The 22,338-nt window shown below is 50.8% G+C and overlaps 4 protein-coding genes and 1 long non-coding RNA gene across 9 annotated transcripts; 3 read left to right on the forward strand and 2 right to left on the reverse strand.

The window, feature by feature from the left end:
- Positions 1 to 613: 613 nt before the first annotated feature.
- On the reverse strand, positions 614 to 8,415 carry sh2b1 (SH2B adaptor protein 1). Of its 4 annotated transcripts, XM_052048227.1 has the most exons (10): positions 8,134 to 8,413; positions 5,144 to 7,006; positions 4,972 to 5,073; positions 4,814 to 4,905; positions 3,528 to 3,604; positions 3,289 to 3,444; positions 2,985 to 3,196; positions 2,396 to 2,570; positions 2,160 to 2,250; positions 1,531 to 1,698 (listed from the first exon to the last, which is right to left on the reverse strand). In XM_052048227.1, exons 2-10 carry the CDS (start codon positions 6,785 to 6,787, stop codon positions 1,677 to 1,679), a joined length of 2,571 nt encoding a protein of 856 aa, XP_051904187.1. In that variant the 5' UTR covers positions 6,788 to 7,006; positions 8,134 to 8,413; the 3' UTR covers positions 1,531 to 1,676. The 4 variants fall into 4 exon arrangements, with proteins under 4 accessions (XP_051904186.1, XP_051904184.1, XP_051904185.1 ...); XM_052048226.1 differs by lacking the exon at positions 2,160 to 2,250 and having other exon boundaries at positions 614 to 1,698; positions 3,528 to 3,601; positions 8,134 to 8,415; XM_052048224.1 differs by lacking the exon at positions 2,160 to 2,250 and having other exon boundaries at positions 614 to 1,698; positions 8,134 to 8,414.
- An 801-nt stretch (positions 8,416 to 9,216) lies between these two features.
- On the forward strand, positions 9,217 to 13,892 carry mfsd11 (major facilitator superfamily domain containing 11). 2 transcript variants are annotated; one of them, XM_052048231.1, is made up of 11 exons: positions 9,217 to 9,665; positions 10,130 to 10,283; positions 10,383 to 10,438; positions 10,526 to 10,810; positions 11,181 to 11,239; positions 11,315 to 11,483; positions 11,962 to 12,005; positions 12,164 to 12,229; positions 12,304 to 12,607; positions 12,815 to 12,950; positions 13,527 to 13,892. In XM_052048231.1, exons 2-11 carry the CDS (start codon positions 10,188 to 10,190, stop codon positions 13,674 to 13,676), a joined length of 1,365 nt encoding a protein of 454 aa, XP_051904191.1. In that variant the 5' UTR covers positions 9,217 to 9,665; positions 10,130 to 10,187; the 3' UTR covers positions 13,677 to 13,892. The 2 variants fall into 2 exon arrangements, with proteins under 2 accessions (XP_051904191.1, XP_051904190.1); XM_052048230.1 differs by having other exon boundaries at positions 10,158 to 10,283.
- On the reverse strand, positions 12,978 to 13,634 carry LOC127589180 (uncharacterized). Its single transcript, XR_007959306.1, has 2 exons — positions 13,503 to 13,634; positions 12,978 to 13,044 (listed from the first exon to the last, which is right to left on the reverse strand). It is a non-coding gene; the product is annotated as an uncharacterized LOC127589180 (long non-coding RNA).
- A 268-nt stretch (positions 13,893 to 14,160) lies between the features above and the next one.
- On the forward strand, positions 14,161 to 17,218 carry LOC127590368 (uncharacterized). Its single transcript, XM_052049888.1, has 11 exons — positions 14,161 to 14,370; positions 14,566 to 14,646; positions 14,753 to 14,885; positions 14,966 to 15,051; positions 15,163 to 15,327; positions 15,620 to 15,730; positions 15,885 to 15,953; positions 16,048 to 16,163; positions 16,415 to 16,480; positions 16,609 to 16,680; positions 16,901 to 17,218. The coding sequence occupies exons 1-11, from the start codon at positions 14,161 to 14,163 to the stop codon at positions 17,031 to 17,033; spliced, it is 1,242 nt and encodes a 413-aa protein (XP_051905848.1). The 3' UTR covers positions 17,034 to 17,218.
- A 1,125-nt stretch (positions 17,219 to 18,343) lies between these two features.
- Positions 18,344 to 22,338, forward strand: foxj1a (forkhead box J1a). The gene is made up of 2 exons (XM_052048343.1): positions 18,344 to 19,982; positions 20,638 to 22,338. Exons 1-2 carry the CDS (start codon positions 19,416 to 19,418, stop codon positions 21,397 to 21,399), a joined length of 1,329 nt encoding a protein of 442 aa, XP_051904303.1. The 5' UTR covers positions 18,344 to 19,415; the 3' UTR covers positions 21,400 to 22,338.

A 22,338-nucleotide genomic window follows, 5' to 3' on the forward strand; every position in this document is an offset into this window, starting at 1 on the left:
TTCCTCCACCCTCTCATTTCCAGTGGGATGTGGACAAAAGAAATGTCTCTGTCATTTTTAGTTAAATGAAACACAGAAAAAAGGATCTGTTTTTTTTTTTCTTACACTTCAAATTTGAGCTCAGCTCCAAGTATGACATACAACGGACGAAGTTTGATATTTATATTTTAAGTGAAACGAAACACAAAAATGTTCTTTGCAACAATATGTTGTATGTGCCCCCACGAGTCAAAACACTGTCTTCTGATTAATATTGCATTCTTAAAATATGAATTAAGTTGATTTTTCACTGTTACAATTAGGGCAAACGGTGAGTTGATTTAAAACTCCACCAGGAAGCCAATGATAACGTGCTGTGTGCATATGTAGGCATCAACACGCAGATCTCTACGCATCGACATCATTGTAGATCGATTTGTGGACAGTTCAGTTACACCTAGGTGTTAGGATGCTTAAATGTCACGCCCCCCCCCCCCCCTTGGTCCTATCTCTTGCACTGTCACTCGGGTGCTAAAGAGAAAAGAAATTGAATCTGTATTTTCCTTCCTCCCCCTCCATTTGATGTGTGACTATTGTGCACATAAGCGTGAACAAAATGAAGACACGACGAGTGTTAACATTTCACTATATTTATATTATAATCATTAAATTCAACATAGTACCTGAAACTAATGAGCGGGGACGCAGAGCCGACGCCCGCGACACACGGTCCCAGCGATGACAAGAAGAGAAGGAGAAAGGCACAAAGAGTTGTTAGACCGACCAACAACACGACAGACAGAGCACATCTGGAATTCAAAGAAAATAAAAACAATCTAAAGAACGAAACACCCCCATCCCAAAAAAAAAAGCACTAACTTGAGCAGAGATGACACAGAAAAGGCACGAGTAGTCAAGTTTTTGCTGAAAGGATGAAGAGACTCACGTTTGTTTGTGCCCCTCCCTCAAAATGAAAAGCGCGCAAACACAAACAAAATCAAGACTCTTCTTGCCAGCATGGACAGCGGCAGCCGCCTGACTGACGATTCACCGAGAGATGCTGAGGTAAAAAAAAATAACAAAAAAGAACACCACAACCAACCGGATGATGATGACATGACATCATCAGCTGGGCTTAAACACATCAGGTAAGTATGAGCTCTCACACGCAAAAGTCACATACCCATTAATACACACATACACTCATTTTGAGACACACACACACATACACACACGGAGGACTTCAATGGTTCATACATGCGCAGGTTTGTATGAGGTGGTTGTGAAGATCAAGCGGTGGACATATGAGGTACGCGTGTACGCTGAGGCCATAGTAGCGTGGCACTCGTTAGTGTCGTAAGCTGCTCTTGGCGTGCGTCTGTCTGGTCTGGTCTGGTCTGGCTCTCGCTCGTTTAGTGTTACGACTGCCTCCTCAGAAAAAGGAGTACTGGTTGTCCACGGCTCGGGGCGCCCGGGCGGCTTCCAGCTCTTCTTCTTCCGCCGCCGCCGCCGCTTCCAGCTGGTGCAGCGGCGCGTCACGGTCATCCCAGTCCTCCGCCGCGGTGCCGCTTCCCGCCCCGCTGCCGGCGCTTGCTGCGGCTGCCGACGTCGCCTCCGGCTCTGTCTCTCGTCCTCTCTCCTGAGGCGGCGTCGGGGGTGGCGGGCGCCCCAGCGGCATTGGGGGCGGCTGAGGGGGGCTACGGGGTCTGCTGGTCAAGTCTGTGAAAAGACAAAAGGGGAGAGAGAACAAAATGAAGCGAAAGAGCGTGAATGCAGCAGGAGGAAGGGGAGGGGCTAGCGAGAGGAAGTGAGGTCAGGAGCGAAGGAGGAGGCATGGCGGCTGAGGTTGTTATGAAAACAGTCAACTGTCACGCTGAACTCTTCTACTGCCTGTTTGGGAAGTGACGTTTGCTTCGTACATGGACATTGGCGCAACCTGGTGGCTTCTCAACACGCTGCAAAGAGGCTTTTTTCCAATGTCACATAAACCAGCCAATTACGGATGAGCAATGCGATGCACAAAGCTTTGATGTTGAGAGACACACACACACACACACACACACATTTTCCTTTCATGCACTCTCACACTCATTCCATTCTTGTTTTCAAATACAATCTCATTCACACTCACAAAGGCACCCTCACAGTTTTACACACGCGCACACACACAAGTCACTTACACACAGTCAGAGATGGGGGTTGATGGAGAGTCAGGATGGCGCGTGGTGATGACATCACAGACGATAGGCCGGCTGCCCGCCCTGTCCCGGCCTGCAAGGACGAGTGATGGACAAACACAACATGATGTCAGAAGTGGGAGGGGCAGCGGGAGGCGGTCGTCGGTGCGGCACACAGCGAAAGACGGGCGCCGGGGAAGGGCGGGGCGAGGGTGAGGGCGGCGTGCTCCGGCTCGTACCCGGCTGGCGGACGGCAGCAGCACCCACAAAGCTGATGAGAGTGACGTCAGAGGCGCCGCCCGACTCCAGGGGAATGGGGTGCACACGGAAGTGCTCCAGCATGTCGAAGATGGACTGGAACCAAAGGTGCTGCACGCGGCACTGGCCGTCTTCGTTCAGCGACAGGCGCAGGTGCTGCCGGAAGGGAGGGCGCGCATACCAATATCAATTCAAATGTGTGTGTGAGTGTGTGTTTTGGTTAAGAGTCATTTGTACCGTATTGGACCGAATATAAGACGGCCCTGACTATAAGACGACCCTCCCCCTCTTTTTCAAGACTCAAGTTATTTTTCTTCTTCGTGGTACCGCTATTTTTATTTTTCGTGAGGGTTCACTTTGGCCTGGGAGTCAAGCATTCGCTTCAATGATATCTGGCGCCATCTAGCGTCGTGAATGAGTATAACGTCTAGACCCCGGTTATATAAGACGACCCCCTTTTTCAGCCTTATTTCAATGCAAAAAACACCGTCTTATATTCGGACCAATACGGTAATTGAAGTTGGGTGTTGGTGGCGCCAAAAAGAACGGCAGCTGTGGCGAGGCACCGACCTTGGCCTTCCCCTGGAAGTTGAAGGTGAGAACGTATTCGCCACGCCGCGTCTCACTCTGGCGTACCAGGAAGACGCCATGGCTGGCCGGCCCGCCCGCCAACACTAACTGGGCGGCTTTGAGGCGCGACAAGGTGCCGTGGAACCACTGGCACTCGCTGAGCGGGTGCTCCGGAGCCTCGCCCACCATCACCTCAGAGAAAAGGAAGGAGCCTGCGCAGGAGGGAGGGGGGGAAACCCACACGTTGACATCAGGCCAGCCGACCCAAATGAGAAGCTCTGGAATATACTGTATTGGCATCCACCTGTCGCGTCTGGCGTCTCGGCAAACGGCGTGCTCAGGCTCGCCCCACCCCCTCCGAGGACCCGCGCGTCGGGTTCGTCCAGTGGAGCTCGCGGCGGCAATTCAGGTGGGAGAGGATCCATTGGCGGGGAGGAGCCCACCACGCCGCCGTAGCACACTGCGGCAGCGTGAGAGAGGATGCGGTGTCAAGGGACAGGCAAGTGCCTCGATGTTGTGGTGTGCGCATTTGGCCGCGCTCACCTTGCGACAGACGGTCGATAATCTCTGGCGTGCCACTGATGTCCGGCAAGCCGCCACAGTCGGCATCTTCCTGCCTGCTGTGGAAGACACACATGTTGGGGGGCATGCCACTAGGGTTGGTTACAGAAGCCCGGTATTAAACTGGCCCGGGCGAAGGATTTAAAAAAAAAAACTGCAGTATCCATAAGTTCCACCCTTAACGGTTTTGGGATCAGTCTTGAATAAATTACTCAAATTAATTGTCAACTGATTTAGCCCTGTCTAAGATTCATATTCGCAATCAGAGGTGAGCAATCTGTCCCCAACGGCTTCACCAGCGGGCACGTGAGACACCGTTGACTCGTTCCTGTGCCAATATAGTTCTGTGTGATCATATTAGGACATGATTTGTACCGTATTGGCCTGAATATAAGATGGCCCTGATTATGAGATGACCCCCTCTTTTTCAAGACTCAAGTTTGAAAAAAGACTTTTTGAACACCAAATTAATTTGATACAGAAAATAATTACAGTACATCTGAAACAAATGATTCTAGCAATATATATTTGATAGAAAAAGCATGTTATTTTGCCTCATTCAAATCTTAATATCTGAACATTTAAATATGTAAACTGAAGTGCAATCACATTCGTAAATGAATGGCTTCCGGTTTTTGAAATGTAAATGACATCATAACTTCTCCTGAGCTGCTGGTTAACCTGTCCGATCTTGGACCCACTTTTCTCCAGATTGTCGCTATGTTTCTCCATTTTCTGTTCTCTTCTATTATTTTCTTCTTTTTTCTTTCTTACTTTACTGCTATTTTTTATTTTTATTTTTCGTGCTACCGCCATTTTTACTTTTATTCTTCGTAACAGGGGGTCGCTTTGGCCTGGTCAGATTCAGCATTCGCTTAAATGATATCTGGCGCCATCTAGCGTCGTGACTGGGTATAATCTTGACCCCGAATATAAGACGACCCCCACTTTTTCAGTCTTCTTTCAATGCAAAAAACACTGTCTTATATTCGGGCCAATATGGTAGTTTGACTTAAAAATGTCCATAGTGCTGTCTAACCCTACATTTTTTTTAAAGGCGTGGGATCGGTATTTGCGTAACGTCTCGGAGACGCCAACATCCCAGCCCCACCTACTCAGGCTTCGAAGCTGCGGCATGACCACCTTGGGAGCATCGGGCGCCAAGTCACCCGCTTTCAATGCTCCAAGAAGTGACTTTTTAATAACGTACGCTCACACAGCGCAAGCTGGTGTCAATTACATTTGGGTTAGCTCTGTTAGCTCCTCACCTTAGACAGATTCCGTGGCGAATGTCGCTGAGCCACGCCCTCATCTGGACAGCGTCACGCGTCTCAATCACATACTGGATGGTGCCATCCAACTGAAAAACGAGCACGGATGAGCGCAAAGACGCTGCGGGCACGGAAACTGTCCGCCGGCATCTCACCTGCAGCAGAAAGCTGTTTTCCTTGTCTGGAACCTCCAGCGCCGTGGTGCTCCTCACATCCAGGATGGCGCCACACGCCACCGTCCGCCGCGGTTTGGACGCCTGACCGCGTCAAAGGTGGAGGACATTGTTATTTTTAGCACGACACTCATCACCGTGATCATCATTATACCTTGGGTGGGATAAAAAATTCTAAGTAGTACTCGTCGCCTCGCTCGCCTTCCCGTTCCCTCTCTCGGAGGACCAGACGACACTTGTGCCAGCGTCCGCCCCTCCAGGGCATGTTACCGCCGCCCGCCGCAGCCGCCACGGGAGCCGCGGCCGCCGTGTGGTTGTTGTCGAGGCCGTGAAGAGGGAGAACAAAGGAAAAGCCCGGGAAGCTGTGAACTCCACTCAGCTCATCGTTGGACGAACTGACGCTCACTCCGCCTTCTCGAACCAGCCGACCGACCTTCCTGGGCGGCGCGTTGGCAGTGGTGCCGCCGCTAGGTGGCAGCACAGAAGACGCGGTGCTCGGTGTGAGGACAGGGGGCGGAGATCGAGTCAGTCGCAGTTTTTCCAAACGGTGGCTCCACTTGTCCTTCTCGCCGCCTTCGCCGTTGCTCCGCCGGCGGTCCCGGGCGGCGTCGGAAAGCAACAGAGAGGCGGCACTGCTGGACGATGATGGGGGTAGGGATGACGAAGACGAGTGGGGCAGGGACAGGGGCATGGAAAGAGACACGGGCATGGAGGAGGTGGGCGTTGGAGGCTGGGTGGCGGCATTTCGGGTCGGGGCGGCATCGTGCACGCCCATGTTGTAGCTGTAGCTGGCAGGCAGCGGGCTTGGCCCCGAGTCGCTGGAAGAGCTCCGCCACTGCAGGATGCCTCGCACGCTCCCACGAACACTGCGCCCCACACTGCGCAGCGAGAAGCGCTTTTTCACTTTGTTTTTAGAGACGTTGCCAGGGGCGGTCCCTTTGGAGCCGGGCGGGGGCGTATTAGGCATGCGCGAGGCATCGGAGAAGTCCACCTCGCCGCCGTCCGCTTCCCGCCCCTCCACATCCTCCCCCATTGACACTGGACCAGGCCAGCTGTCCTCCTCTTCCACGGCAGATGCGTCCCCGTTCCCGCCCATTGTTGCAGTGCCCCTGTCGTCCCGCCTGCCGTTGTTGCCTCCCACAGAGGAGCAGCAGGATGACGACGAAGACGGAGGCAGGACCTGGCCGCGGGCGTAGGAGTCTTGAAATCTGTCGCCGCTGCGGCCGTCCAGCAGGAGGCACGTGGGTGCCTCTTTGGAGGCCTGCAGAGCCACATTAGCAGTGGAGCAGGGCGGGACGGCTCCTCCGGACACCGACAAGGGGGACGCGGCCTCCTCTTCCAGGGAGGTGGCGTCCGACTGGGGAGCCCAGCTCACCAGTTCCTCTCTGCCAGAGGTGCCACTGAGTGGCGGCGCCCCCTCCAGTTCGCTCTGGAAGTGGCGGACGAAGCGATCCATGAAGCGGCGGCAGAAGGCGGCGGCCGAGTCGGACGAATAGTGCGGGTTCTCCAAGAGAAACGCCCGGAAGTGGCGCGCAAAGTCGCCGGCCGCCACGCGGGCATGAAGCTCACAGAATTCAGTCCAGCTGAGGCAGGGAGAGGGTGAAGGCGTGGGCGTGTCCGACAGTGAGGACGGGTGGGTCGGGGGCGGCGGGCTCATCAGAGGAGGGAGGGGGGGTGGCCGGGGCGACAGGGGCAGCAGAGAGGGCGATGGCGGGGATGGCGAAGGGGAGGGTGATGGGGGAAGGGGTGAGGAGTTTGTCGCCCGCGGGCTGGGAGGAGTTAAAAGCGAGCCATTCATTCTCCTGCCGACAACGTCCAATCAGATCAGTCCTGACTTGTGAGACCGCACAGATGCAGGAAAGCCTGCACGGGCGTCCGATCGTTTACAGTGAATTGCCAAGTCCACCGCTCATGGGCCGCGATGCATCATGGGAGCCTACGGTGTGTGGCTACATGATCCCGACGACATCCATGATTCCTGGTGGCAATGGCGTGGCCACATGTGGGAGGCCGCATCCTGACGCACAAATACAGAAACACTGTCACACACATGACCAACTATTCGCAACTTTTCATCAAAATTTATATTAGCATCATATCATTTTATATTGTGTCACTTCCAACACCAATTTCATGAATTTTATCAACTACAAACGCTTCCTATTATATTTTTCTTTCCGTCCTATATATTTCAGCAATGTATTGTATAGGCATCAATTATAAAAATAATGTACAGCAATAATCATTATAGGGCCTTATTACTGCTTTCATATTGTATTTTGAATAACTTTACTAAAAGAAGGCCTTCAGATTATTTTCTGCTGAGCACTTGTTAAAGTTCATATTGATTGTAATTTTCAAATTAGGATTTTGGTTATCCCGAAATTTATCTATTGTTTCATGCAATGGCTGGAATGAATTAATTTGAAATAATATGGTTATGGTTTGTCGGTCTCCGTGTTCTATAAGCTTTCCAGTGATAGGAGCCTTTAGAAAAGTGTGATAACGACGAACAAAGCTCTGAAGGTGTTGAACCTCGGATTCAACAACAACAAAAAGGAGCTGCCTAATTCTCGACCCCAACTGACTCAAGACTGCATTCAAATGTGGGGCAGAAGTTGGTGCATTTTCGACGCTCTTAAAGAGTCACTTTCTTACGATGTCACAAATGACACTTTATCATCACTTTAAAAGATCCGTCTGATCATGTTGTTCCCATGGCAATTGAATTACACAAGCATACCTTAAATACAGGTCGTAAGTAAGCTACGAATAGCAGTTTTTACACATACCTTATGTGTAAACAGTAAGTTTTGAATGATAGTTTTAACCATGCAGTTACGTGTAACGATGGGATAAATAACGATGTCTAACTCGCTAGCAAAGTGAGTGCCACTCATTCAGCTAAACAAAATCCATAATACAAAACCTCCATCAAACGTGCTCTTTGTGACAACAAACGAGCGATGTCGTGTAAGCAGTTAGTCCAGGTGTCACATTTGAAGCCAGCACTTTACGCACCTCGCCTTTCAAAATGCATTGTAGAGCTAGGCTAGCCGTTGACTGGACAGCTAGCTGCTAGCAGCCAGCAGCTATCTGGCGGCTATTTATAAACCTGCGAGGAACAGCATCAACCTACACTACCTGCAAATCACAGCCGCGCTCAGGCGTCCGTCAGCGGGGCCGAGCTCGAACGAGACGAGCGCTGAGGTGCAGGACGCACAGCGGCGCGATGGCGTCCCACGGGTAAGCGTCTGCTTCTTTCTCTCCTTGTTGTTGCTCAAGAACAAGATTGCAAGCAGCAGCAGCAGCAACTCGCAACAGACGAGATACTTGCTAGTTGCTAGTCTGCTGAAGCCAGCCTCGACTAACTCTCGCGAGATTCGGTGATAATCAACGTCACACAATTAACGATAGATGAGCGGACAACCACGCAGAATAAATAAACAAACAGATGAATAGCTTTGCGATCCATCTATCCATCTGGCTCAGCGTTGTCTTTTGGATGAAATAAATTCTTACTATAACGGCCTTTTGCCTGAGTGTGTCACAAAAAAACATCCGATTTAAAACGTTGATCTACTGTATCTATTCCAGTGACGAACATTTCAATGCTCTTCCACTAGATGGCAGAATGTCCAAACAAAGCGTGTAGTAATATCGCGAGTGTGTTTGTGTGTGTATACTTTTGTGGCATTGGGTTTAGTGGTGTTCTGTGATATATATATTTTTTAAAGTTTAGTCTGTGCTTTGGCTTAATTAAAGACGATAATTTGCTCCATTGGCTGTTAACAGCGCAACCATTGCTGGCACCACCCACCCTGCCACAGCTTCGCCAAACAATCAACATAGCCGCGCATACAGCCGAGCACGGACGAAACGAAAACCTGATGATTTTTAATGTGTTTTTAACATCGAAACTACTCGACTTTTAACGTAATATGTTTCATGGTCTCTGATCCACTGGTTAAAGGACACTTTGATTCTCTCCTCTTTCATCTCAAACCGCTTCAAACAACAAAGCGTGTGACGGAAAAGTGGTTAGGACTGGACGACTGTCCGTGTTTTATGTTATGTGTTGTGTTTATTATTTTACCTTATGTTAACTGTTTTGTAAAGCGCTTTGTTACAGCTGCCGCTGTTGTGAAAGCGCTATATAAATCAGCATGTATTGTATTGTATTGTATCGTATTCACCATGACCCCAAAAAAATTCACCCGGAAGCGGAAACATATGGTGGTTGTTAAAAAAAAATCAACATGCCAAATGGATGACTTTGCGTATGGTGGCTTCTCTAATTGCAACTTTTACATCTAGTATTTGTTAAGGGTTCTATTGACTTAAAACAACAATATACCATGTTAGTATACAAATTTAACAAAATATCCGATTATATAATTTGATGCTGGCGCCGCTAAACTTGTGACGTTGTGGGTCAGCTGACGTCCTCTCAAACTCACATGATTGCATATCGTCTGATTCGTCTTCTGCTTGCTTGGGATTGTCGGAGCACAATTTTGGAAAAGCCAGCTGGTTCCGTCATGGTAGATTTCGGGTCCATATGGGAAAGATCGATGGCAAGTGCTAAAAGCTAGCTGGTCCGCTCAGCTTTGTTTAGCCTGGTTTTAGCCACTTCCAGAGGCGAGCAATAAGCGACAAGAACCGCCGCATGCTCTGTAAGTGGACAATAAACATTCATTTTTATGTGTTTTTTTTAACACCTATGTAAAAAAAGTAGTTTGCAGTACTGGAAAGTGCAATTTAGTGGATTGCTTTCAGCCAACTGCCTATTTTCTATATTCTTTTGTACTTTTTACCTTGTTTAGTTCCTCCCTTTGTAAACATTCCTCTACTACCTACTCCGTACTTTGGCAAAATAGCGTTGTTACCTTTTCAACCCCCGTGGAAGTCGTCATAACGAAGTATGATCCAAATTTAAAAATAAAATCGGGTGTTATTCTTGAGTCTTCAAAACGTTACAGAACCATCAGCCGTACATGCTTTTATGGACTTACTTTTCACTTATCCATTTGCAATTTACTTATTGTATCGGTATAAAACTATTTGGAATGGATATTGAGATGTGACGGAAAATTTGGACATACACGGGAGGGGGCTGAGTATGTCTCCTTCCGCCCAGACCATCTTGTTGTCACGGTCTTCGTCAGATGTTGTGACATAATCCCACGCGCTTCCAAATGGGTCCTGACGGCAAGAAGTTGATCAACGTCATTGTCCTGGGCGTGGCCTTCATGTTCATCTTCACCGCCTTCCAGACGTGCGGCAACATCGAGGTATGTGTGCAGGCCGGTCGTCATGCCACGTCACTCCATCGCTGCTCGCGTCACTCTAGGCACTTGCCAACGCCGCCCGACCTGTCTTGCTTCTTGCAGCAAACGGTGATCAAAAGCTTTAACAGCACCACCTTCCATGGCAGCGGATACACCAGGTAAGAGCGCCCGCGCACCCCACAGAAATGAAAAAATATATTTCCCCCCATTAATGTGAACTATAACCTGTAAACTGTACGGTGCAGCATGGCCGTGATCTACGGCGTGTTCTCGGCATCCAATTTGCTGGCCCCGTCGGTGGTGGCAGTGGCGGGCGCCCAGCTGTCCATGTTCTTCAGCGGGCTGCTGTACAGCGCCTACATCGCCGTCTTTGTCTACCCGTACACGTGGAGCTTCTACACCGCCTCCGTGCTGGTGGGCGCCGGCGCCGCCGTGCTGTGGACGGCGCAGGGGAACGTGCTGGCGCTCAACTCGGACCAGCACACCATCGGCAGGAACAGCGGCGTCTTCTGGGCCCTGCTGCAGTGCAGGTGACGCTCTATTTTGTGTCGGAGTTTTAATTATTTCATTCAGTACCAGTCAATTCTGTACCAAGTCTGAAAAGACGTTTAAAAACGTCGTTGGGAGTGAATGAGTTAATTGATTATTCTGATTGTGAAAAGAAAAAAAAATGATTTCCACCCGTTGATTCAAAAACGGAACATGATTTCAAATTCACATTGTTGTTATTTTCACAAATAAAAGGTTTCGGATTTACTTCCTGTGAAGAATTTGAAGTCAAACAAGGTTTCTAAATGATCAGTAGTTGTTGCCTGATTGGATCATTGAAAAGTTGTCGATCAATTGTTGCACTTCCAGCGTGTGCCTCTAATGATTGTGTGTGTGTGTGGGGGGTTTTAGCTTACTGTTTGGAAACCTGTTCATCTTCTGCGCCTGGCGTGGACACGAGCACATCTCAGGTAGGTAACGGCTGGTCGCGGACGTACGCCTGCACGGGCCGAGGTTCAAGCAGTGACCCCCTCTGTGTGCGGCAGACAAGGACCGGCAGACGGTATTCATCTCCCTGACGGTCATCGGCCTGGTTGGCTGCTTCCTCTTCTTCCTCATCCGGAAGCCCGACACCGAAGCGGAAGCGGAAATGGCGCCTGGCGACGAATCGGAGGCCCTGCTGCTGCCCTCCGACTCGGGCGAGAGTGCACTCGGGTACCTGTCGACATGAGCAGCAGCAGGAAGGGAGGGGGGGGGGTTGACAAAGCGCTGGTATTATCTTTGCGGTTGCCATGGTGACGAGGCACCGCTCATTGACCCTCGAACGACATCCCATGTTGTGCGGTGTGTCGCGTCACCGTGGCAACGTGGGGTCCAGAGTGGCCCAGTGGCTCCATTCTGCTTCGCTATCGGGAGTAAACCACGATGCGAAAAGTAACACTAGTTTAAATCTTCCAAGATGCCACAACCTTTGACCCCTAAACGGTTTCATTTCAAACTCATCTGACGGTATTTGCCTTAAGAATGGTTTACAGATTTGATTTGCAAGATGGACGGTGAGATGTAAAGAGTTTCCTCTTCTTCCAACTTAAAAAAATGTGCAAATTGGAGAAATGTGTGTTTACTCTGGATGACTTTTTCTCAACTTTTTATTTATCTCCCCCCCCACCACCCCCTAACTCTTTGTTGGCAGCTCGCCTCTCTCGCACGTCTGCTCGCAAGCCCTGGACGCTTTTGGTACGTGCGCCCACCTCCAAGCCAGCACACACACACACACACACACACACACATTGCGAATGGCCGCCCCTTGTTCGATTGTCGTTCACTTTTTTTCCGGCCAAACTGCATACGGGTGTGTGTGTGTGTGTGTGACAACGTTGCACTCTGCTCCCCAGTGCGGGCATGCAAGATGTTGGTGACCAAGGAGATGTTGCTGCTCAGCCTGTCCATCGCGTACACAGGTGACTCGCGACTTCCCGTCACGTGATGCACACGCCGCGCGATGGATGACACGATGGCCCGCGTGTGTCGACAGGCGTGGAGCTAACGTTTTACAGCGGCGTGTACGGCACATGCATCGGCGCCATGACGGGCTTGGGAGCGGACGCCAAGAGCTTGATGGGGCTGTCGGGCATCTGCGTGGGCCTCGGCGAGATCCTGGGCGGGGGCGTTTTCGGCGTGCTGAACAAGGGCGGCGGCCGCGTGGGCCGCAATCCCGTGGTGCTGCTCGGGCTGCTGTCGCACTACGTGGCGTTCTACCTCATCTTCATCAACATCGCCGATGATGCCCCCCTGGCGCCTGAAGAGGGAACTGAGCTCACCTCCTTCATTCGGCCCAGGTTGCGCCCGACTCGAAACGTAGCACCACATACAAATGACACGTTAAGAGCTTCAGGAGCAAAGATGTCACGCGATTGCGAGTGCATCTCGACCAATTGCTTGTCTCCTGAATTTGAACGATGGTTTTGCATTTTGTTTGAATTCTGTATCTTCTACGCTGTCATTAGTTTCCCTCATGAAGTGGTGTGTGTGTGTGTGTGTGTCAGTGTGGGCGTGGCTTTGCTGTGCAGCTTCCTGTTGGGCTTCGGCGACAGCTGCTTCAACACACAGCTGCTCAGCATCATCGGCTTCACCTTCCGCGACAACAGCGCCCCCGCCTTTGCCATCTTCAAGTTCATACAGGTGGGAATGTGTTTTTGTTTTAGGGGGGTTTTGGGGACCTTGCTTCTCAAGCTTGAATCCTCGGACGTAGTCATGCAACAATTGATCGTTTTGACTGAAATGTGTTCCAAAAATAATTGTCACATTCATGTTCGGGTTTGGAGGGCTGCTTGGAAGAATGTGTGTGTGGTCAGTCAGTCATGCAGGTGACGACCAAGGTTGAATGAAGGCAACTGGACTGCTCTTGTTTTTTTGAACACCTTCAATCCAAAAGGCTTCTTTTGATTCAATTACTCTTTTCTCGCGTGACCCATCCGCATAGCATTGGCATGCTATTGCGGGATGCTCCTCTCACAAAACATGCCGGGCGGCAACAACAACAACGCCCAATTGTTGAGCACACACATAATTAGAGGGACAACACACCCAAACCTTTTGGAATCAAGGTGCATCATCTTCAACAATCTAGAACAATCCAGTTGCCCTGATTCAACCCTTGCTGATCTTTGTCTCCCCAAAGTCTGAGAAGCTCGAAACAGCCGACAGGAAGTGATATCACAGTGTCGGTTTCACCTGGCTGTTGTGTTTGCTCCTCAGTCCATCCTGGCGGCGTTGGCCTTCTTCTACAGCAACTTCCTGCTGTTGCACTGGCAGCTCCTCGTCATGGTCGTGCTGGGATTCGCCGGCTCGCTCTCCTTCTTTGCCGCTGAGTGGCGGGCGCAGGCGGCTGCGGCAGATGGCATCTGATGAGGACGACGATCCGCTTCGCACGTTACGATCGCCACCAAATCCGCACATTCACTTTAAAGACGCACGGAAGCATGATGGGAAATGCCGATGGTTGCTGGGCTAGCTCAAGTTGATTTTATTTTTTTACCGGAAATAAGAAGGGAAAACGGAGACTAAATGTTTACCGTTAAGGTGATTAATTTAAAAGCCGAAATAAAGTTTCGAAGAGCAATACTTTGGTGTACATTACAATAAATGCCCACAGAAATCCGATTGTATCACCGCAGCATTTCATCACCAAGCCACTGAAATGAAGTCATCGAAACAATAATTACAAATGAAAAAAAAATATGCGGAAGTCGAAGCGCTGCGATCAAGCAGCCGTTTCGAAGTTTTGCCTGGCGTTGCCTAAGCGACGTCGGACGCGAACACCACTCCCGGGGCAACGCGCGCGCACACACACACACACACGAGCGGCGGCGTTGACGGTATTGAACGAACGATGCGGCGGGACGACGACGCGACCTTCTCGGACCTGCTGGACTTGAGCTTCGGGGGCCCCCGCGCGGGCGCGCTTGACTTGGTTTACCTGCGACGGCTGTTGCTGGCGCTACTCAGCCGCTTGGGCATCCGTGACGTCAGCGCCGCCGAGCGGGCTCGACAGACTGGACTTCTGGAACGTGTCGGGGCCTGTGAGGACGCACTGGAACAGGTTGGGCGCCCGCTCGGCTTAAGGTTCTTGGTCTTGGTCGCATTGCGTTCGAAGGTCTTCTGTTGCCAAGGGAGAAGGCGCGTCTGCTTGTCGTCTGTGCGCGCGTGCTCGTGCGCACCGTACGCAGGAATGTTAACAAACTGGCAGGAATGAGCCAAACTAAAATGCCTAACTTTCTAATTGCGTGCGTGTCAGGCCCTGGGGCTGGCACGAGACGTCCAGGAGCAGATGTCGGTCATGAAGCAGCGCGCAGAGGAGCTTCACGTCCACCAGCAAGTCCGTTTCCCAAACTCCACACCTCCCAGTCGGCATCCATCGTTGTGTCTTTTTGCGGCCAACAAGCGAGCCGTGAAAGGTGACGCGTTCGTCTGTACGTCTCCAGGGCCTCGCGTCCGCCTCGCTGGACGAGCTGAAGGACGAGGGCGCGCTCCTGCGAGCTCGCGTGGATGCGCTCGAGACGGCGAAGGCTGACGAGGAGCAGATGGACGTCCTGCGGCGACTCATCGGGGACACGGGTGGGTCCCCCCGTTCGCAGGGCTTTCCTCGCGAGCTCGCGTGGACTTTCCCTCACGTCTCTTGGTGTTTTCGCTTCCAGATCGGCGCGAGGCGTGCAGACTTCTAGACGAGCGCGTCAAACTCCACGAGGACGCCATCGAGCGACTCGCCCAACAATGTCGGCAGGTCAGCAGCCGGCGCTCCTTCGTCGTACGGCTAAAGTAGAAGGCGACACTCATTTATCACATTATGACGTTCGCAAAGTAAGCCAGGCTTCTCGCAACCTGTTACCTGCAGCTGGACGACCTTCGAGGGGCCTTGGACCGCATGATGTCATCTTTGACATCTGAACCCTCCGACCTGAGATGTCGCGCCACGGACGACCTCAACGGCAAGTTGAGTCTCCTGTTGGAGCGCAAGATGGCCGAAGGCGTGCGATGGCAACGGCATGAAGACGCCCAGGTCAACGAATCAAACGCACCCTATGACGAAACCCAGATTTGCGACGATTGCTCGCGTGTCTGTATGGTTGTGTCCAAATTCACAGGCTGGTCTTACGTCCACATGACGTCACTTCCAGCGCAGCTGTACAGTATATGGGGTCCGAAAAATGAGGCCTCGGAGCAAGTCAACGTGTGAATTTGGACACAGCCATTGTGTGTGTGCCATGTGAGTGTGCATTTAGGCTTTGGCATCGCGTGTGTGTGCGTGTGTGTGCGCGTGTGTATAAATAAGTGAATATGTGCGCATGCAGCTGACTGGCGGGCAGGTGTCCATCTTGAAACTTCAAAGTGAGTGTGACAAACTTCAAGAGGCCATCAGGCGTCTCCATGACGACAGCAAACACAAACAGGTCCACATCCAGGTAAACGAACACGAAAGTATGTGAACATGTTTAAAACGCTGTATTAACATACAAAGCCACTAGAAAGGGGTGATGATGCCGTTGGAGCATCTGTCAAACTACAAAAAGTGTATAACATAACATTATAAACGGACAAAATGTGTGGTTTCCATAGCAACTGCTGAGGACCTCTGAGGATCTGCAAGAGAACAAAGTTGACAAACGCTTGCTTCACGTCGAAGTTGTAAGATTTTTGTGTTTTGTGTTGGAACACATCAAAACATCCCATATGCCAATGATACATGGTGTATGTGTGTGTGTGTGTGTGTGTGTCACAGAAGAAGCAGCTCGACGAAGCTCAGTTGAAAAACTTCCATCAAAGCCGCGAGAGGCTGCGCAGTCCTGAACATTTCGAGCATGATGGCGAAGATGCCACAGCCGCTGGGATCAGGAAGTAAGTTGACACTTTGTCCACTATCGAACAACCGAGTCATTCCTGACTACCGCAATAGGATTTTTTTGGGGGGGAACTACCTTGCTCCATCATGTGAATTAGTTAGTCATGAGTCATTTTGGTACATTAGGAATTCCCTAAATTATGAATGAATAAACATTGAGTGTTTAGGGAACAGTTGGGGATGAGTGAGTGATTCTGTGTTTATAACATCATTTCCTGTTGGTGTGTGTGTGTGTGTGCGCGCGCAGACAACTGCTTGAAACACATCATTGTCTGTCATGTGACCGTCATGTCATTCGACATCTTAACACAGCGTGAGTCTTTCTCAAAACACACACACACACACACACACACACACGTGCAAAATTGAATTTGAATACACTAATATATGTGTAAAGTATACGAACATACCTGCTGTCAATCATCTTTTGTGTGTGCACAGTAAGAGTTTGTTGGGGGCATGGCCTAGCGGCAGGGGAGGTGGCAGGCCATTGACGGATTTGACTCACTTGAGGTGAGCGCCTCCTAGTGGAAAATCTGGAGAAGAAAGTGACGGTTGACCAGGTGAAATGTTCCCCTCGTGCATGACACACGACCCCAAAGGTGTCAGATGGGAAGAGACATTTCGGGAAGCGAATGGACTCACCTCGCACTGCCCCTCCCACTCGCACGGCCACCGTGTCGTTTGTCATTCTTTTCTACAACAAGTTCCAAACGTGGGCTGTCGCCCGCAGGTACCCTCGGGTGTCCCGCAGCTGCGGCGGCATTCGCACGGTGACCTACACCCCCCAACGGCGCCTCAACGGGGCAGGACCCTGTGGCCAGATTCCTCCCGCCGGACCGGTGCAACCGCCGCCACACACCTGACACACGTACACAAAAAAAAAAAAACTCAATGCAAAATTTAAAGCTGTATGTGTGTCTAATCCATCCATATTAATGAGGCAATTTTATGAATACAACAGATTTGCCTTTTCTTTAAAAATCATACTCACTTCCAGAAATTATTATACTTGGCTGAAATAAACTTGTTGAGAAATGAAGGAAACACACTTGAACTAGTTTTCATTTTTCTGGCTGTTACTCTTTGAAGTGGTCAACTTTCTGTTGCTGTGACTCATAACAGATGAGCTGTCGGGAATCATTCCAGAGTGTATCACGCACACACACACAGACACACACTTGTGTGAAAACAGTATTGTCAGAATCAAACAGCTGGTGTGAAGTATAAAAAGGTCAAACCATTTGGAAGAGATTTCATGCGGAATCTGCTGTGCTTTGCATCCATCATTCAGGTGGAACTTCCGCAGCCCCCCTCCACCCCTTCCCTCATTTTGCCACGAGGCAACTACTTACGCAATGTGCTTACCCTGTGCCGCAGACGTAATAACAACACACAACAATATATTTTAATTGACGCCAAATGCTAAAAAAAGAATTCTGGTGCATGCACAATGCAATACTTTGTGGCCTTATGGGAAAAATGTTACGTTTTTAATATTTTGTCAAGTCAAAAATGATTCCTCCACATTGACAGTACCAGGCATCCATACGAAAAACAAATTAGTGAGTTTTAAAATGAATTCTCCAACGAAAAATCATTTTTAAAATGGTGCGTTAGCGTCCTCTACTGTTCAGTATCGATCATTATAGCTGCAAATTGGTCCATCATTTCGTCCATCCATTTTCTACAGTATTTCGCTTATCTTCACGAGGGTCACGTGGAGGGGGATAGGGTTGGCGGCTGGATTTGGGCAGTAGGTGCCGGAATCAAACCTTACACCTCTGTACTGTGAGGCGGACATGCTTAACCAGTCGTCCACCGTGTCGCCCGCTACAAATTGGTGTACAATATTAAAAAAAAAGCTAACATTAGCTTTTTTCGAGTTCATGACAACATAGCACAAGATATAAAGTGACGTCAAATAGGTCATTTTAAATCATATCATTGAAGTCATCCGACGATTTTATTTGGCCTCCAAAATACAGAATGCACTTTTCCAAACAAGACTTTCATCTACTTTTAGGAATTGTGTTAGTCCAATACAACTATCAAGTGGGATTCTTTGGGTGGGGGGTTGAAGGTTACGACGTATGAGGGAATGTACGATGGCGAGACAATCAAAAACCTTCAACTTGGAACGGACTGACCTGCCCCCCCCCCCCCCCCCCCCCACGCACACACACGTCCACAAAGAAAGCGAAAGTCGTAAAAGCGTGATGGACGGAGGGATAGAGAATTCTCCAGTCTTGTAGTGTGGAAGCGTGCCGTTAGTTGGAAGCGCTGGCCCATCTCCATGGCAACGGGCGGGCCAATGGGCGCGCAGGAGATTGTTTACAAGGGGGCGCGACCGCCGTTGCTCGGGTTACGTGTTCAGGTATTAAAGAGGCGCCGTCGGGTTGCACGTCGTCTTCGTTTCCTTGCGTGGCTCTTTGGTGGCCCTCGCGCGCTCACGCACGTACACGCAAGTCACACGCAGGAGGGAGGCGCGCGCGCAATTCACACCGAGGAGAGAGCTCGACTGCAGGTATGCTCACATCTTTGCTCTTTTGATTTCGTTTCAAATTTCGATGCCGTTTCGTGGTCGCGGCGTCTCGACGTCAAAAAGCGCAAATGTTTGTCGCGTTACGAAATTTGATCATTGAAACATGTGAACATCATTTGAAAATGTCTTGGAAAAAATATTGCGCGTGACACTTTGCGAGCGAGGCAAGCACGCGCGCAGGTGTGAAGAGAAACTGACTATTTTCAAATGAGTCCTCACGCTCTCATTCACACGGTCTCTCACTTCCTGCGTCCCTCACTTCAGTGCGTCCGTTCTCATGTTCTCACTTCGCCACTCTCTGCAGTGTCCTCAACTGACAAGTGACCTCTTGCGGTCCCGCTCTCATCTTCTCACTTAAATGTGCTGGTGCGACTAAACTCATCCCCTCACCGTCCTCATTCCCTCAGTTCAAATTACTATTCACTCACTCACTCCACTGTGTTGACTCATTTATCAACTCACACATTAATTTACTCACTCGCTCATTCGCACACTGTTTTCACTCACTTGCGCGCTCCCTCAGCCACTCACTTCATTGTGTTGACTCATTCACAAACTCATCAGTTCATTCACGCATTCATTTTTAGCTCACTCACTCACTCACTCACTCGCTGCATTCCATCATTCATTCACTCACTTGAGTGCATCGTATGTTTGCAGTCGTGTTGAGGAAGGCAAAGGCGAAGACGAGGAGGCAATCATCATGGAGTCCTGCTACCAGGGGGGCTCCGAGGAGTGCGAGGGTCTGGAGGAGGTTTTGGTGGCAGCTGCGGCCCAAGCAGAGGCGGCAGGCGCAGTGGAGGCGGGCACCGCGGCGGAGGGCGTGGCTGGCGTGTCCTGGGGCGGCGCAGCCTCTCTGGACGATAGCCTGACCAGCCTGCAGTGGCTTCAGGACTTCTCCATCACCGGGGGCGGCGTCCCACCGGGCCGGCCGCCGCCACCTCACCGCCGCCACCTGCTGGGCTGGGAGGCCCCTGCCTCCCCACTGGCAGCCGACCCGGCCTCGGCGGGCCCGCCGCTCACGCCCGGGAAACCCACGGCGGCCGCCTACAGCCGGCTGTTGCAGCTGCCCGCCATCGTGGCGCGTGGCCACTGCCCGGACGAGGTGGACTACAAGACGGACGCGGGCGTCAAGCCGCCATACTCATACGCGCACCTCATCTGCATGGCCATGAAGCACAGCAAGCACAACAAGATGACGCTCGCCGGCATTTACAAGTGGATAACTGACAACTTCTGCTACTTCAAGCATGCCGAGCCCACATGGCAGGTAGGTAACACACACACACACACACACACACACACACACACACAGACGGACGGACGGACATCTCTATTCTCCAGTTAGAGTGAGTACAAGTATATAGGAGTGATTTTGAGGGATTTGTCTCTTTTCAACCAAAAGTTGAATTTGCCATATAAATGATTGATGAAGCCGTTAGCTTGTTTTTGTAGCGCCCCCCCCCCCCTCATAGGGCAGATAATATTTAACAAAGGTCAACAGCTCCATTTAGGCTCGGGAGGCGGAGCCACGGGGGGAGGTTAGCGCCATGAATAGCGATGGCGTCATTCATACTTCCGCCTTTTATTGCACTAGCACGTTTTGGCTAGTGCCAGCATCGTTATGATTTTGCAGAGTTTACCAAGATAGTTCCTAAAATGTCCATTTGAAATCTCTTGATAGTGATTTGGCAGTTACGAATCAGTGTTGACTCACTCCCGACCCCAAAATCACTCCAATTTTACTTCATCAGGGTTTCTGTGCTCAAGCCAAAGCCACATCTAGCATAATCTTGTTATTGTGCCATCTTGGTGCCAAAGAACTACATCGGAGTGAGTTGAGGCGTTTCACTGAGTCCCATTTGTCGCCTTGTTTGTAGCGGTGAACCTAAACTAAGCTCTGCGTCATCCGCGTGCCGTTGCAGAACTCGATCCGCCACAATCTATCGCTCAACAAGTGCTTCATCAAAGTTCCCCGTCAAAAGGACGAACCGGGCAAGGGCGGCTTCTGGAAGATCGACCCGCAGTATGCCGAGCGCCTTCTGAGCGGCGCCTACAAGAAGCGGCGCATGCCACCCGTCAGGATCAACCCGGCGCTGCAGAGCCGGCTGGGGCTCGTCATGCAGCCGCCCAAGAGTCCCGCTGGCACCCTGCGCGCCGACGCCCGTTCCCAGCGGCTCCTGCGGGAGTTTGAGGAGGCCACGGAGCAGACTTGGGACGCCTGCCTGGCCCAAGGAACCATGTTGGGATCTTGGCCGGCATCCCGAGGCGGTGCCAAGAGGAAGTTTGGCCGTAGGAACGGCGGAGGCAAGACCATCCGCCGCCCCAGCTCCCCGCTCCTCGCCGCAGATGAGCAGAAAGAGAGCGGCCCCCTAAAGGGCGACTTTGACTGGGACGCCCTGCTGGACTCGGCGCTCAGCGGCGAGCTCAGCCTGGACGCCGGCGACACCCTGGGCCCCATCATTCAGGAGGACGAGCTAAGCGTGCAGGCCAGCGCCCCCGCGGGTGACGTGGACACACTTGCCGAGTCCCAAAAGTCCTTCCTGGGTCTGGGTTTCCTGGAGAGCCCCTGGCCGGAGGAAGACGTGGGGTCGGAGGTCGAACGCAGCGACTTCCTGTGTGGCTCCGGCGTCAATCTGGAGCAACTGTTTGACCTTGGGGAACCCCCTACCGACTCCCTGCTCTGAGGTCACCCTCCAACCCGAACTTTTGATACTCATGGGACTTCCTGTTTACATCACGTATGAGGGATGACATTTCAACATCCATTTTCTGCACCCTGATCTTCGATAAATAAGCTGGAACACAAATCCATGCAATCATCCATCGATACACACATCCATACATTCAACAACCATCCAAACGAGCTATCGTCCAAAAATCCATCCATCTAACATTCCATCATCCAGCCATCCATCGAATGTCCAACCAGCAATGGATGGGTCGTTGGATACATAGATGAATAGATACAAAAATCGATTTATTCAAACAACAATCCCTCCTGCTAAACATCCAACAACCCAACTCTCCGTCCATCCGTCCATCCATTTCAGGATGACTAAAGGCAGAGTACACCCCAAACTGGTTGCCAGGCAATCGCAAGGTACATCTGGACAAACGCACGTTCCCGCCTATAAAAAAAGTTCTTGATCTTCAATGAGGCTAACATGCTAACGGGAGAAAAACGAAGTTCCAGCTCTCAGATTCCAGCCCTGAACCTCAAAACTCTTGAGGCAGATGCCTTAACCCACTCGACATTTGTTCATGGGTGTCACCGAGATCAAACTTCAAAAATCACATTGATATCATAACATAGTACTTACAGTTTTGGCTCCGCCTCCTCAGGCTCGACTTCCAGTCGCAATGGACAAATATCCCTTTGTCGTTTGTTAGCGTTTGCCAAATAATGCCTCTGTTAACTTAGTGGACTTCGAAAGACAAGATCAGTCAAAGTGATGACCTGTGGTCAGAAGAATGTCACGTGACCTGTGAACACACACATGAGGAAAAGAAAGGACAGAAGTCATGTGACTTATATTCCTGTGACATCACATCTCAAGATTCATTGGCTCTTCTGTTTTTTTAATGCAATTTTTTTCCAAACAATAAAAATGTCTTTTACTGCA

Source organism: Hippocampus zosterae, chromosome 17, assembly GCF_025434085.1.
Source record: "Hippocampus zosterae strain Florida chromosome 17, ASM2543408v3, whole genome shotgun sequence".
Taxonomy (NCBI): domain Eukaryota; kingdom Metazoa; phylum Chordata; class Actinopteri; order Syngnathiformes; family Syngnathidae; genus Hippocampus; species Hippocampus zosterae.